General features: G+C 54.6%; 2 protein-coding genes across 3 annotated transcripts; one reads left to right on the top strand and one right to left on the bottom strand.

Annotated features, from left to right (window-relative positions):
* The first annotated feature begins 1,066 nt into the window (after positions 1-1,066).
* ZNF219 (zinc finger protein 219) lies at positions 1,067-15,647 on the top strand. Of its 2 annotated transcripts, none has more exons than XM_030318637.1 (5): positions 1,067-1,189; positions 12,133-12,224; positions 12,517-13,924; positions 14,234-14,365; positions 14,586-15,647. In XM_030318637.1, exons 2-5 carry the CDS (start codon positions 12,219-12,221, stop codon positions 15,185-15,187), a joined length of 2,148 nt encoding a protein of 715 aa, XP_030174497.1. In that variant the 5' UTR covers positions 1,067-1,189; positions 12,133-12,218; the 3' UTR covers positions 15,188-15,647. The 2 variants fall into 2 exon arrangements, with proteins under 2 accessions (XP_030174497.1, XP_030174496.1); XM_030318636.1 differs by lacking the exon at positions 1,067-1,189 and adding an exon at positions 7,378-7,407.
* On the bottom strand, positions 1,987-4,381 carry TMEM253 (transmembrane protein 253). The gene is made up of 6 exons (XM_032593674.1): positions 4,255-4,381; positions 3,795-3,905; positions 3,646-3,702; positions 3,213-3,323; positions 2,948-3,094; positions 1,987-2,585 (listed from the first exon to the last, which is right to left on the bottom strand). Exons 1-6 carry the CDS (start codon positions 4,360-4,362, stop codon positions 2,505-2,507), a joined length of 615 nt encoding a protein of 204 aa, XP_032449565.1. The 5' UTR covers positions 4,363-4,381; the 3' UTR covers positions 1,987-2,504.
* Positions 15,648-16,017: the final 370 nt, after the last annotated feature.

Raw genomic sequence — 16,017 nt, 5'->3', positions numbered from 1 at the left:
TGCATTTAGTGGTTCATGTAAAAAAAAAAAAATTAGAGGTAGATATAGGCATAATTGCTGGAATGGATGAGTTCCAGCTGCTAAGCTGTTCAAGAATCACCACAAATGATTTAACATTTTTCATTTTAATGAAATATTTCTGCTTCACTTCTTCCAGACATTTGAAAAGATTGCCCTTCTAGCCCTCTTCAAGTTGGGTGTGGCTATATGACTGGCTTTGGCCAATGAAGTGAGTCAAAGTGGTGTATGTCCTGTTGAGGCAAAAGCATTTAAGAGCCCATGAACAACTCATGCTTACTTCACTCGGGTGGGGGTGGGGGACTCTAAGTCTCATGGGGATTTAGGTAGGATCTCAAAATGGTGGTGCTCTAACAGCTTGGGTACCTTGAGTAACTTCTAAAGAGTAGAGCTCACTGCCAGACTACTCTAGACATGTACTGCGAGACCAACATTTGTGGTTGAAAGCCATTAAGACTTGGGCATTTTGGGAGCGCCTGGTTGGCTTAGTAGGGAAAGCATGTGACTCTTAATCTCAGGGTTGTGGGTTCAAGCCCCACTCTGGTCACAGAGCTTACTTAAGGGAAGAAAAAAACTGGCGCATTGTTACCAAAGCCTAGCCTAACCTGACTGATAAGGTTCATTTGTACAGTGGTTGAGCTTCTCCAAGAACCAGAATTCCTAGACTTCTGATCCTATCACTAAAAGCTGTCAATCCTATCTGGAAGACACAGTGAATTCTCTGTGTGTGTGTGTGTGTGTGTGTGTGTGTGTTTACCCCTAATTTCCTCATCCACCACCATCTTCTGACTTTGAAGAAAATAATTTTCGGAGTCTTGCACACATAAGCTCTGCATTATTGTGGCGGTTAGACTGGGAGGAGAAGGGGGAGGCCCAGATCTTGTTTTCTCCATTCAAGAGCCTAATTCCAGAACTGTCTCCACCCACTAGTACTCACACAACCTTGTCATAGGGCGACTATCACCACTCCCAAGGTGTCACAAACAGGAGCTCTGCCGCTGGCACCACTGCAATGTCAGGGCAAGGCAGCCAGGCTGCGCTCTTTCCTCACTGATGCCTGGGCTTGACTAAGTTCGGAGAAGCAGCATTCTCTAGGGAAAGAAGCCTTCTCAAGTGGGAACAAAAATGAGTGTGAGGCGCACACCCATCCTGGGCACTATGTGAATTTGGGGTGAGTTCTCTTAGTACTCCAGCTGTGCTCAATTTCTAGTTTCTCTAGCGGCTGGTGCTACTGGGTCTCCCAGTTTTCCTGGGCTTTTCTCAAGCCCACTTGAGCTTGTCATTTTTGCACACGTGCAAAGGTCATAAACTGTGGGGGTTGAGCCCAACCAGAGCTTCAGCAACCGGACGCAGCCGGGATCAAAGGTCGGCGGGGCTGCGAGAGGCTGAGCCTGCGCAGTCCCGCTCCCGCCTTGGAGAGAAAGGGTGGCAGCAACGCGGGCTCGTTACACCGGCGTGCTCGCAAGAGGCGGGAAAATTTTAGCTCGGGTCGCCGCGTCCTTTCCTCTTCTTGCCCCGTCCACCCGTCTGCCCCACGCGCCTGTCCTCGTCCGGCACCGGGGCCCGAAGGGAGGGGGACGAGAAGGGCCTTGGGCTTCTGACTCATCATCTCCAACCCCTTTCTCGCGCGCGCTCCAAGTCTCAGGACTCTGGATTTGGGCTCTATGGGAGGGGGCGCGGCGCCAGCATTTGGGGCACGCAGCTTTGCCGAGGGCCAGCTCCCAGCCCCAGCTCGTCCCCGAAGCTGCCAGAGGGAGGGCTGTGGACCCACAGTCAGCTCTCAGTTGCCGTGATTGGGGCCGTGGCGCCCCCGCGCAGGATAACCCGCCCGGCTCCTCCCTGCACCCAGGGCCAGTGGTCGCGTCCGAGGAAACTCTCGGCTAGGCCCCGACTTACAGCGCCTCGCGTCACTCAGCAGATGCACAGCGCCCCCATCCCGGAGGGAAGGCTCTTTATTTCCCATCAGGCCAGGGGCAGAGGGGCATCCTGGGACTCGTAGTCTTTGTTAGAGTAGAAGGGACCGGGATCGAAAGAGAAAACTAAAGCCCCCGTGGATTGACTTCCAAGAGTGGGCGCATACGGGAACCCGGGCTTGGAGTATGGGATTGTGAAATGTGGAAAGAAGAGAAATAAGTGAGATGAGACAGATGCGAAGCTGTATGGGGAGGCTATGGGTAAGGAGGGGAAGGATGGAAGGGAGAAGTGGGTACAGCTGAAAGCTGGCTTAAGGATGTCCTGCCGGCGGGCAGCTTTTCAGGCTAGTGAGGTGAGGGAATACTCTGGTTTAGGTATAGCTTCTCCTAGCGAGGAAGGGAAGAGAAAGGGGCCGAGTCCGAATGAAATTGAAGGCACTCCACTGGACTTCATGTAGGTCTCAGAGGACTGACTCCATCTAGCTTCTGAGTTCTGTGGAGTGGGGACAAGAGGGTCTGGAAACTGCTCCTGACGGGTAGCAGAGCAGGACTTCTCTGCCTCCCCTCGCCAGCTCACTCATTTGTTCCATTTGCTGTGCTAGCCACCGTGGGGCCATTCTCCAAATCAGCAACTTCCTCCAACTCAGAGAGACCCTAAAAGCCAGATAGGTGTGAGGGGAGCAAACTGTAGGGGTGAGAAAGGGGGGAATCCCAGACAGAAACAACTTCCTCCTGTTCTTCCATTTTTTCTTGTTCCAATAGTCCTTCCTTTTAGGCAGCTTCCTAACGCTGTCCCACATTTCTAGTCCCAGGCATTTAGATGCCCAGCTCCCTCTTACCCACCACTATGAGAGAAACGTCTAAAACCAGAAAACCAGTTTCTGGCTACAACTCCTTCTTCCTCTCCACCTCCCACCAACCCCATGGTTTTCCCTTAAGTGCCACTGACCACAATAGCCAGTGAAAAAATCAGCTGCTAGCTAACTGCTCCATACTGTCCTCCAAGCCCTGAATACCTCCTGCAGCTCCTGGTAGTGCAGACTCTGGGTCCGGCAGCATCCTGGCTTCCTCTGGCTCAGCAGGAATAGGGAGTGTGCTGAGAGGAGCACTCCCCCTAAGGTGAAGGTCTCAGCGCTGAGCTCCACCACCAGCAAGCCAGCCAGCTGCAGGTAGACAGGGCTGAGAATGCTACAGGGGACCCAGCACCTGTTTGCTCTTGCCCCTTTCCCTCTCCATCTCCTCTTGCCTCCTCATCCTCCCACCTTCTTTATTCACCCATACCTGGGAGGGGGCAGTTGGGGCAGGCCCCAAGGCTGTCTTCATCACCTCGACCACCACCACGATGAAGCCCAAGATCAGATTGAAGATGTTGAGTATCATCATGGCCTGCACCTGCCAGTGAGCCAGCTCAGCTCTGCCCAGCCTAGGGGACTCATTGCAATCCCAAGCCCCACCTACAGCCTAGCCCCAAAACAAAACTCAGCTCCTATTCCTCCACCTCCAAACAGGGCCATCAGCCCTCTAACTTTCTTGCTTTCTCTCCTTTTAGGCCAGTCAGGGGCAGAGAGCTGACAGGATTAGTTAACATCTATCCACTTCCTGGGCTGAGTCCTGCGTGTGTGTGTGTGTGTGTGTGTGTGTGTGTGTGTGTGTGTGTGTGTGTTTGGTGGGGGGCAGTGTTGGAGAACAGTGCTGTATTCTCTTCCCCTCTCACCTTCCAGAGGCGGGGTGATCTGCGCAGCTCAAGGGTAACCATCCCAGTGAGGAGACCCTGAATGTTGAGAAAGGCAAATGTTGAGCTCTGCCCCATTAGGGAGGGGCTTCCAGGATCTTCCTTCCACCCTTCCTTGTGGTGGGTCTTACCAAAGCTCCAGGCACAAGTGGCAGCGCCGTGGCCATGTGACAAGCAGAATTCAGGCAGGCAACAGAGACAGCAAAGGGCATCACAGCCACAGCCAGCCATAGCTGGCTCACCTGGAGGCCAGACACAGGGGAGTTGAAGGGGATCCAGAGATCAGCAATTGGGAGGAATGCATGTTGGCAGAAAGTAGTCAACCAAGGACAAGTAAAGGAATGGGATATTATTTAATATTTTCTGCCTCCTGTCCAATTTTAGTTACTTACCTATGTGTTTTCCCCACATGATGGAAGCTAGTTAGAGATTAAGGGTCCTGCTTCATTGTTCTATGCCTTCTCCACCCTCCTCCCACTCAGAGCCTAGCACAGTTTCAGGCACATGGTGGGTGCTCCCTAAACATGGACGGAATTGAATTGGGATACAAGTGGGCATGCTGAAGCTTGGGGTGGGGCAGCCTGGCCTCACCGCCAGCACCAAGAGGTGCCCACTCTGCCTGTGCCTTGCCCAGTGCTGTAGCTTTTCCAGACGAACACTGGGTCTCTCCTGTTCCCGCTGAGCAGCTCTCTCCTCCATGGCTCCCTTGACCACTGGAGTTCAGTGCTTCCTAGGCTGGGAGAAATGCATTATGGCACCTAGCAGGAGATAGCACATGCAGCAATATCTCTTTGAGCTGTCCCTCTGCCCGCTTCCAATATCCAGGGAGTTGAGCCTCAGGGCCTCACACCTACCTAGTCTGAAGGAGCTACTCCAAGGAGATGGGGCCCAGCCTGGCCTGGAGCTCCTAGCAGGGTCTGGTAGCTTAGAGCAGACAATAAACTTGTGCTGGCAGAGACAGGCTGTCAGGGCTGGGTGTGGTGGGGCAAAGGTCCCCATGAAGGCCTAAGGATCCAGGGAGTGGCCATGGGCAAACCCAGCCTCAGTTCATTCCACAAGGCAATTCATTCCTGCCTTGCTCTGTCCTTTCCTGTTGCCCCCCTCTCTGCCCATCCTGAGTCTTCTGATTGTTCACCTCATCCCCATGGACACTACCACCCTGGGCCTCAGTTTCCCCACATTTCCATCTAATCTTTCTCCTCCCCTTGTTTGGTTTTTGTTTGTTTGTTTGTTTGTTTGTTTGCTTCCTCTTCAAATTACCGGCTGTTTCTAGGGAAATCCCATATTACTGTCTAGTTTGGTCCCCTGTCATTACCATTTGCAGATTTGTCTCAAGACCAGGCAAGGTTTAATTCCCCTGCCTTCCTGTCTCTCACTTTCTGGACAGTTTGTCCTCTCTCCTTCCTTTCTTGAAGGATTTACTTTGGATTGGATACTAAGTAGATGGGGATCCCTACTTATAGTGGGGATTGTTTCTCACTCAGTGTTAATTTGCAGCTAGATATGTATAAAAGATTGTCCCTAAATGGTCAGTTTTGGGAAGGACACCAATGAATATTTTTTAAGTTAATTTTAAAATTTATTTATTTATTTTGAGAGAGAAAGTGTGCACAAGTGTGAGTGCAAGCCGAGGAGGGCAGAGAGAGAGAGGGAGGGAGAGAATTCCAAGCAGGCTCCGTGCTGTCAGAGTGGAGCCCAATGTGGGGCTCGATACCATGACCCTGGGATCATGACCTGAGCCAGAACCAAGAGTTGGACACTCAATGGACTGAGCCACCCAGGCACCCCTACTGATGAATATTTTTGAGAGACAGAAGTTGCCTTGCAGTCAGGTGCCTGGACTAGAATCTCAGCTCTGTCACTCCCAGCTGTGTGAACTTGGATACACTATTCTACCTATTTGAACCTCACTTTGTTCAACCTGAGTGATAAAAAGGGGGCTAACGATATGGCTATGAGAGGTTGTTGACTCGTGGAGGGTACTTAATAACCATCAGTGGTGTGACGAGGTCACACTGATGTGCCTGATGCCTGTATACTAAAAGCTTATTCAGAAGCTAAGTGGGGGGAGGGGGGCATTTATTTCTACAGTGAGAAGCAGAACCAGCTAGCCCCAAATATATACTCTATGGAGCAAAAATAGGAAAGACACATCTTGGTGCAGAGCCTGAGATCTGAAGAAAACCGAACCTATGTTCAAATCCCAGATCTACCAGGGTGACCTTGGGCAAATTACTTAATGTTTCCTTATCTATAAAGGGAAGTTAATAATACTGATCTCAATACAATACTCAAGGGGTTGCCTTGAGTATTAAAAGAAAATGCAACGAACTAGCTCAGCCCAGTACCTGGCACATAAGTGCTCAACAATTGTTAGTGGCTATTATCATTATTATTACTGATGGTAGAAGACTGGGCAGAAGACTCCTGGGAGTTAGTACCAAGAGGCAGGGTCCTGGATGGCAAGCGACCCTTTGAAAGCCACTTCTGTCCTGCTTAGTGCTGGTCCAACACTCATTGGAGCATTGTGTCCATTTTTCTTTCCTGTGGAGTGGGAATCACACTTAAAGGGATTTGGAGAAGTTGTGTGTCTACTCCCTCTTCAGTCCCCATGTGCATTAATTCTATTTGGTGGCAATGGCCTTACAGAATTTGAAATGTTAGGCTTGCTCTGATGATCCCTGAGCTGGTAGGCCAGTGGAAAGAGACGCTTCAGCTTCATTCTCCTTACCTGTATATGCAGACTGATTATATTTCAGAGTGTTATTGTAAGGATTCTACACTATTAAATATGTAAACAGGCATTCGGTAAATACTGATAAAATCTGAGTGTACTATTTACAAATTTGTAGCCCCCGTCTAGATTACAGTCTGCTCATGGGAGGGTATCACAACCCCCCTCATATGTTCATCCCCCACAGTGCTGAGCATAGTGCCTGGCACTTAGTAAGCAATCAGTAAATATTTGTTGTATTGAAGAGCCATTAAAGTGACTTAAGGAGTGGAAAAGAGAATTCGAGAGGAAGGAGCAGGAATTGTTTATCAAGAACAGAAAGGACCAAAGAGTAACTTTAATAATGTTTCTTATACGGCAGACATTAACTATCTCTATAATCGCCCCTCCTCCTCCTCCCCAAAAAGAGAGACAAATTGTAAGGGAGAGGCTTTGAGATAAAACCCCAGGAAGAACTTCCCGAGTCTGTGCATGTTGGGGCAGAAAGAGCGGCAGAGCCAACTCCTTCCCTGGTATGTCCGGGTTTAGGGTGGGAGGGGCAGTCCGGCTTGGAGGCTGGGGGAAGGACGAGATGACCTTTCAAAATCTCTTCCAGTCTCCCGTTGGAATCGTCTGTGCGTCCCACCCCCGCTCACTCCCTCCCTCCCTCCGACAGCGCCCCCAGTCTCCAAACTGCCCGCACCCCGCCCCTGGCGGCCGCCTCTCACGGCTCCCGGGGTCCCCAGCTCCCTGTCCCCGGAGCCAGAGCCCCGCTCCCGCTCCCGCGCGGCTCCCAGCCCCGCCGCGCCGCCCCCCGCATGCTAATGGCCGGGCCGCCTCCCGCCGCACACAATGCGGGCCAGGGCCGGGGGCGGGGGACCGGGGAGGGGGCGGGGGCCGGGCCGGGGGCGGGGGGGCCGGGGCCCGGCGCATCTCCCCCGGCCCCACGTAACGCTGACGCCCGCGCCGCCGGCCCGCCGCCCGCCGCCGCCGCCGCCGCCGCCCGCTCCGCCGCCGCCCGCCCGGGGCTCGTGAGTAGCCGCTCCCCCCACTCCCGGCCCCCCCCTCCGCCACCCGGCCCCCGCCCCCGGCCCCCTCCCCCCCACCCGGAGGGGGGGCCCGCTCCGCGCGCCCGGCTCGGAGCAGGTGCAGGGGGCGGGGGCGGGGGAGGGGCGCCGGCTCGGCCCCAAGCAAACTTCGCCCAGAGCTCCTGGGGGGGCGGGGTGGGGGCGGCGGCTTCGGAAGCCCGGAGAGCTGGGGGGCCTCGAGGAAGGGGGGGGCCAGGTGGGGAAGACGGGAAAGCGGACACCAAAGGGGAAAGGCCAGCGTTGGGGGGGGCGCGCGGGCGTCTTTGTAGGGGCCCGAAGGCAGGGCGCGAGGGGCCTGGGGGTGCAGGGCGGCTGAGCCGGGAGCCAGAGTGGATGAGCGCCCCCCGGCCCAGGTAGGGCTGATGGAAGAGGGGGAAGGGACCCAAACTCTCCCGGAGCGGGGGGTGGGGGAGGGGAGAGGATGGGGGGTGCTTCCCTCTCTGCGTCCCAAACAAAGTGTCACAAAGAGCTCGGCCGGCGGCAGCGGCGGAGGCGGCTGCAACTCAGCTTTTGTTCTCCCGGCCCGGGTAGCTGAGCCCTGGCCTCCCAGTCTCCCAACCCTGCCCCCCCCATCATCCTTCTAGCTTATCTTCCCCGGGAGGGGACTGGGGTGCTGCTGGAAGAATCTCTTGTGCAGGATCACAGGTCCTGCCCTACTTGCCAACCTACTTCTGGGAGGGAGATTTTCCCAGAGGCTCTTTTGCCCACCCCCCCACCCCCTAATCTGAGGACTGAGGCTCATATGGGTGCTAAGGCTCTGACCTTTCTAGGTTCAGCTCCAGGTAAGGGGACTTAGGGTTGGCTCTATGCCCCCTCCCCAAAATCAAGGTTCTCTAGAACTTTCAGAAGAGGGGTCAAGTTGGGACATGCCTCTGGAATAAGATACACTGTGGTGGGGTGGCAGTAGGTCAGCGGGTGAACCTTCCTCTTGTCTCCTGCTGCACATTTGGAGTCAATGACTGAGGTGCCATGCCCCCAAATCAGGACAGTGAGGATGGAGGGAAGGAAGCTTTAGCAAGGACTCAATGTAAAAGATGGGCATGCTGTGATGTGGGGTCAATTTAGAGGAATTCCCTGAGCAGTAAGGTTCAGAAGGCCATGGAGAAGAGACCATAAAAGTGAGCTACTGGCATGTGGTTGTGTGATAAAAGTGATCTTGACTCTAGACCCCCTAAGAAGCTCTCTTTCTTTCTAACGTCATCTAGTGTAGTGTTAATCATAATTGGTAGTGGACTTCGGAGGTGTAGGGTTCTCAACAGAGGGAAAAACATCAAGTATTAGAAATGAACAATGACAGAGGCTTAGTTACAACTATACCTCAGAAATCCTGAATCCTTGCCCCTTACACTCTGACTCTAAAAACTTTTGAACCACAGACTTGAAGGACAATCTTCTAGGTCCTTCAGTCAGCAGATGCTTCTTCATACCTGCCCTTGTTTCTAAGACTCCTCTCACCAACCCTTCCATTCTTCCCTAACTCGGTTAAGGTTTGATGGTCCATATCCCCCTTCCCCACCAGCTTTCCTAGCACATAAAAATAATTGGCCTGTTACTTTAGAAGGAATTATGATCCCTAGCCCTAGCCCTATATCCCTATAGAACCCAAATAAGGTCCAAATAACCCCTGATTCCCAGTGGGAGTGGAAAGTAGGTCAGTACTACTGTCTGGCCAAATTTCGTGGATGGTGTTTAGGGCTTGACTATAGAAAACTCTAATTATTGCTCACAGGCAAAACATGCATGATCTGGGTTCTAAGCCAGTTCATAGATCTTGGACCCTGTCAGTGCTGTCTCCTATTGAAAAACAAACAAACACAAACTCATGGGATCACATCCCTGGGACCTGCTTTGGTGCGGAGATGATTCAGGAGGTCTTGGCGGGGCCTAGGAAGGTGTCTAAGTGGATTTTGTTGATTTGAGGCTACCCTCTGGGGTACCCTGTTTGGGAATTCATCTTCAATTTGGGCCTTCTTATGTATCACTTTTTTTTTCTGACCTGGAAAATGCTATGTGCAAAGCAAGTCTTTGTTTTTGTTTTGTTTTGGAGAAGGAAACTTTGCCCTGTTCCTGCTCTACTTGCCTTATATATGAGGTCAGCCTCCCATGAGGTATTTTGCTTGCTGTCCTACAGGCAGTTTTAGGGGCCCTAGAATCTTCTCAGAATCAGAATATGTGCCCATAGGTTAGTCAGCTATGACCATGCAGTATTCCCAGCCTCCCCCCCCCCTCCTCCCCCACCATCTGCTTCCTCTGAATATACCAGATTGGCTGTACACCAGGATGTTCCGGGAATCCCCAGGAGAGCAACAGAATGTGATGGACCCAAATACGATGCCTCAGTAACTCATTCCAGGATGTACAAACTGTAACTGTCAGGACACTCCTTATAGCTAATTAAAATTCTTCTAGTTACATCTATTTTCTATTACATTTATCTATTTTCAGTGACATCCAAAAGGCCAAAATAATCCCTCCGGTATCACTGTTCCCCCGGCCCGCTTCCCCATGGTTCCCAGATAGGAATTTTTAAAAATCCTCTAGCTTTTCTCAGTGCTTTATCTGTGGTGCTAAAATGGCAAATGTGGCCCTTCTAGCACTTCCTAGCTCTTTCTATGGTACTGAGGTGGCCAAAGTGGCTCCTCTGGTAGCCCACTGCACTCTCCATGGTACTGAAGGGATGACCATTTATTTCAACATCCCTCTGGGGTCCAGAAGAGTCCTGTGACTCAGAACCACAAATTTTCAAGTTGGAAGGGACCATCAGTATAAATTAGTTCAACCTTCTTGTTTTACAGATGAGTAAACTGGGAGGTTAAGTGATTTACTGAAGGTTGCAGGGCTATTAATAGTCAGACTGGACCCACAATAGCCTGTACTCCTTGGTCCTACTCTTTAATTCACCTTTCCTGACACTACTCACTGAGTCTAGCTGGGCTCTTAGTCTCAGGAAAGGGGTTTATTTGGAGGATCCAGAAGATGACCATGGATGCTCTAATTTGGAACTACAGAAATGCAAATATTAAAGATGGTGGTGGAGGTTGTTTAGTGACCCTTGGATGAGGACACTTTGCCAGTCAGCCTCCTGTTCATAAAATTCCCTTAACCCAGATTTCACATGTAACAGGTACCTGCCCCTTCACAGACTCTTATCACATTCGTTAAATGTCAAAAATTAAAGAAGGCTTGGACCTCCAGAGGCTTTTCTCTTTGCTGATAAGCAGGGCTGACTCCTGGCCCAGTTCTCTTCTGTTAAAGATCCTTAAGCAAAGTAATGCTTGAGTCCTTTTCTTTCTCAGTAACCCATTTCAGTTTCACAATGGCTATTGTAAGGAAGTTCTTTATATCTCAAATATTCTTTCTATCTCAGGCAAGAAAAATAGGTTAGGTCTACATTCATCTGGCCTCGACCAGACACAATTCTATATGTAAGTAGGAAGTTAGGCTGGCTGACTTCTGGTTGTCCTCTCAGGCCTATTTCTATGAATGTTAATTCTGGGGTTGTTTCTAAGTCCTAATGCTAACCTCTGCAGCTTAGAATCAGGAGAGCCCTCCTCCCCGCCCCCCCCCCCCCCATCTTCTCAGTGCTCTTCTCCTTCCTCAGAACTGGAGCTCTGCACATCCCAGGCCCAGGGAATTTCAGCCTGGAGAATTTTAACCCTTTCCTGCTCAGAGCATGTGCTGAGCCCCTATCTGTGCAGATGGCCCAGCCCCGCCCCCCGTCCCTCACTCCAGCCTCTTGAGCTCAGAGCCAGTGTAATCCTCCTCTTGTGTGAGGGAGCCTCTCCCCTGCAGAGAGGAGGAAAGCCTGCCTCGGAACAGCCCTGGACAAAGGGGCTGAGATGCCCCATCAAACTGCAGGCTCCAAGGTTTGAAACACGGGGATGAATCCTATCCGGTATTTGCAGTTTTTAACCCCTTCCCCAGGCCAGCAGAGCCCCTTAACTTCCACTCCTCCCCCAACTCTCTCTTCATTCCCTCTCCCTCTGGCTCTCTCCCCCTTCATGCCCCTCCCCCTCTGTCTGTCTCCAGACTCTCTCTGCTGCTGGGAGGTGTTTCTCTCCCATGCATGAATGAGTCTCTGTAATGAATGGAAATGAATGGATCAGGAATCCAGGCGGAGGGAGGGAGAATGAGGGGGAAAAGACAGAAAGACAGGATAAGGGCAGAAGGAAGGACTGTGGAGTATGGAAGGTTGTTTGGCTGGCTGGTCAGTTAAGGGTCTGAGAGCAACTAGTCCCACTTGGATAACTGGGGAGCATGGCAGGCCCACCCCATTTGCTCATCAAGCTGTATAGTCCGACTTAAATGAGAGAGGGGTGTATTGTGATGGTTTCCACCACCAGGGGGTGGTGATGGTGGTGGTAGTTGTTGGTGGTGGTGGTGGTGGTTAGTGGCAGAGGTGGTGGTGGTGGTGGTGGTTTGGACTAAGCATGTAAAATGAATAATTTGGGGGAAGACAGCTGGGTTATCAGGGAGCCTGTGGGCTGGGCAAATCAAGGAGTACAAGTTTTGAAGACAGTAGTCCCCTCCTGTCTCAGGATACAAGGAAGGAGAATGAAGGGATAGGTTTCAGCTAAGAGTGCTAAGAGTATGGGGTTGGGGGTGCCTCTTTCCACTGCTGAAAACCAGGGCTCATCTTTTCCTCCAAATCTGTCTCCCTTGCTTTAGCTCTTCAGCACCTGTTGCCTTCACTAGCAGCTTTTCCTCCTCCTCTTCCCTGCACTCCCAAGAACCAAAGAATGTGAAGGGGGTCCATGGAGGTGAGTGAAGAAGCTCTGGCTTGAACCTGCAAGTACTTACAACTATACTCCTCCCCCTCCCTGTTTCTCTCTCTCTCTGACCTCCCATTATTAGAAGTTATGTCTGTGGCCCCAACAGCTCAATTCCCATTCACATCCCACCTCCCCCACGGTGAGTGGGAAGGGCACTTGGTGTTCTTGATTCAGGCCCCAACCCACCCTCCCTCGGGTGTTCTTCTGGCCTTCTGCGCCCTTGCTTTTCCCACAGCTCTCCCTTCTCCACCCCTTGCACTGTTACCATCTTTTTTCACAGGGCTCACGTCCCCGTGCCCCGGGCGGCCACTTAGCGCCCTCGCCGCCAACATTCGACGGCGAACTGGATCTGCAGCGCTACTCCAACGGGCCAGGCGTGAGCGCCGGGTCTCCAGGGATGGGAGCAGTGGGCTGGTCCGAGAGTCGCGCAGGCGAAAGGCGCTTCCCCTGCCCTGTATGCGGGAAGCGCTTCCGCTTCAACTCTATCCTGGCTTTGCACCTGCGGGCGCACCCGGGCGCCCAGGCCTTCCAGTGCCCGCACTGTGGCCACCGCGCAGCGCAGCGGGCCCTGCTGCGCTCTCACCTGCGCACGCACCAGCCCGAGCGCCCGCGTAGCCCGGCCGCACGCCTGTTGCTGGAGTTGGAGGAGCGCGCGCTACTGCGCGAGGCCCGGCTGGGGAGAGCCCGAAGTTCAGGGGGCATGCAGTCCACCCCTGCCACCGAAGGCCTGGCGCGGCCCCAGGCTCCTTCGTCGTCCACTTTCCGTTGCCCTTTCTGCAAAGGCAAGTTTCGCACCGCGGCGGAGCGCGAACGCCACCTGCACATCCTGCACAGGCCCTGGAAGTGCGGCCTGTGCAGTTTTGGCTCCAGCCAGGAGGAGGAGCTGCTGCATCACAGCCTGACGGCCCACGGAGCTCCTGAGCGCCCCCTGGCGGCCTCCTCGGCTGCGCCCCAGCCTCAGCCTCCACCCCAACCTGAACCCAGATCGGTCCCAGAGTCTGAGCCGGAGCCCGAACGTGAGGCAGCTCCCGCCCCCGCTCCTGCTGCTCCCGAGGACCCCCCAGCACCCCCGGAGTTCCGCTGTCAAGTGTGTGGCCAGAGCTTTACGCAGTCCTGGTTTCTCAAGGGCCACATGCGCAAGCACAAGGCCTCCTTCGATCACGCGTGTCCCGTGTGTGGCCGCTGCTTCAAGGAGCCCTGGTTCCTTAAGAACCACATGAAGGTGCACGCCAGCAAGCTGGGCCCGTTGCGTGCCCCGGGTCCTGGTTCCGGGGCGGCCCGGGCCCCTCAGCCTCCTGACCTGGGCCTGCTGGCCTATGAGCCACTGGGCCCCGCGCTCCTCTTGGCCCCAGCACCCACTCCGGCAGAGCGCCGTGAGCCTCCGAGTCTCCTGGGCTATCTGAGCCTGCGAGCTGGCGAGGCCCGGCCTAATGGTGAGGGCGCTGAGCCTGGGGCTGGCCGCAGCTTCGGAGGCTTCCGCCCACTGCCCTCCACTCTCCCGGCCCGGGCTCGCCGGCATCGCGCCGAGGAGCCAGAGGAGGAAGAGGAGGTGGTGGAGGCGGAGGAGGAGACCTGGGCCCGGAGCAGGGCGTTGGGCCCTCTGGCTTCACTGCATCCCCGCCCAGGCGAGGGGCCAGGGCACTCTGCGCCTGCCGCGGGGACCCAAGCAAGGTCCACCGCCACGCAGGGTATGTAAGGGGTCTTTTCTCTCCAAGGTTTCCACACCCTGGGCCCACTCTGATGCCACCACTGCCCTCCTGTCCCCTCCTTTTAAAAAGACCTGTCTCTTAATTCTCCATTTTTTTTCGCTCCTGGAGGCCACTTTTCACAGGCACAGCACCACTCACAACAAATCCACCCCCTCAGGTTCCCTCAAATGTTCTGTTTGCTTCTGGGCCTGGAGGGGAAGGAATCCTAAAGGGTGGGTGTGGGGACGCATGGCCCCGATAGGGTTAGGGCAAGGGGCCATTCTGACTTCCTTAATGTGTGTATTGCAGAAGAGAATGGGCTGTTAGTTGGAGGGTCCCGGCCTGAAGGGGGCCGGGGAGCCACAGGAAAGGATTGCCCCTTCTGTGGAAAATCTTTCCGCTCAGCGCATCACCTTAAAGTGCACCTGCGAGTGCACACAGGTGAGGGGACCAGTCTCTGTGGTGGGGAGGGAATTGGAGGGCAGGAAGAGAGATGAGAGGGGTACCAGGTCCGCTTGCTGCTTTGTTAAATCAGGGGGGTGGGGTGGCAGTGTTTTTTTTTTTTTTCTTCTGGTCCAGAGGGGTCTGTACCTAGAGCGAAATGTGGGTGGGGGTGAGCGGTGATTGTGCCTCTGTGACCCTGTCCCACCCGTTTCTCCAGGCGAGCGCCCCTACAAGTGTCCGCACTGCGACTACGCGGGCACCCAATCCGGCTCGCTCAAGTATCACCTGCAGCGCCACCACCGAGAGCAGAGAAGCGGAGCAGGCCCCGGACCGCCCCCGGAACCACCGCCCCCTTCCCAGCGGCGTTCCGCACAGCCGTCGGGAGCCAAGACGGCTCCGCAGCCTGCGACCTGGGTGGAGGGCGCGGCGAACCCCCGGCCCCCTTCGAGCGCTGCGCCGGGGTCCCGTCGGAAGCCTGCCAGCCCCGGGAGGACCCTGCGCAACGGGCGAGGCGGTGAGGCCGAACCCCTGGACCTGTCCCTGCGGGCGGGGCCAGGAGGCGAGGCTGGGCCGGGGGGTGCCCTCCACCGATGCCTCTTCTGCCCCTTCGCCACTGGAGCGCCTGAGCTCATGGCCTTGCACCTGCAAGTGCACCACAGCCGCAGGGCTCGGGGCCGCAGGCCGCCCCAGGCCGATGCGTCCCCGTCCTACACCCCTGTACAGTTGGGAGAGACCCCTCCCAGTCCTCCGCAGGAAGGGGAGGAGGGCCCCGGGCTGTCGAGATCAGGAGAGGCGGGGCTGGGGGGACAGGAACGGTAGGGAGCCCTCTTAGGGGCGGTTAGCTTAGTGAGCTTACCCCGCGGGAGCGGGGGAGCGCTAGAGGTAGTTGGGTAGAGCAGCCAGCAGGGGGCAGCGTGGGACCCATATCCCAGCCCCAGGCGGACCAGAGGTGGAGGGGGGTGGAGGGCGTAGGAGGGTGGGCGGGCGCTACCCACCCAGCCCAGGGGAGTCACAGTGCCTTAGAAGTGGCAGGGGTGAGGATCAAAGAACGGGGTCCCAGGGCTGGCAGAGGGCTGTGTCCCTGTTGAGGAGCCGCTCTGCCAGTCTTTGCTGGTCCATAGGCGTGAGAGTTTATTTTTGTACAATGGGTGGGGGTGGGGGGCACTGTACCCTTCTAGCCCCTTCAGGGGCCCTGTAGACGTCGCTATTTTTGGTACGATTACTGTCATCCCTGTCGCAGAGTTGTGTCCCCAATAAACAGGTGTCTTGAGGCACAGGGCACTGTGTCTGTCTGCCTATGTCCTGTTCTCCTTCAGCCATTTTGTTCAGAAATAATTCACTTCAGGCACTTAGTAATCACACCCAAAGAGCTTAATGAGAAATGAGGAATCTTGGGCTTTACCCTCAGACTTTTGGCTTCAGCAACTCTGGGGCAGGGCCAGGAATTAGCATTTAACAAGTAGCCTAGGAGATTCTCATGCACTGTGGTCTAAGGACCTCATTTTGAGAACTGCTGGACTGTGCTGGATCCCAGCTTGACTGTGACCAGCTCAGCCTCAAGAAGTAGGTGCAGTGAGAGAGGAGAAACTTCAAAGGGTGCACTGAGCCTCTAGGCGCCACTGTGAAGAAGCACATTCTCCTACACCCAG

The sequence above is a fragment of the Lynx canadensis genome, chromosome B3 (assembly GCF_007474595.2).
Source record: "Lynx canadensis isolate LIC74 chromosome B3, mLynCan4.pri.v2, whole genome shotgun sequence".
Taxonomy (NCBI): domain Eukaryota; kingdom Metazoa; phylum Chordata; class Mammalia; order Carnivora; family Felidae; genus Lynx; species Lynx canadensis.
This window is presented reverse-complemented; position numbering and strand designations above follow the sequence as displayed.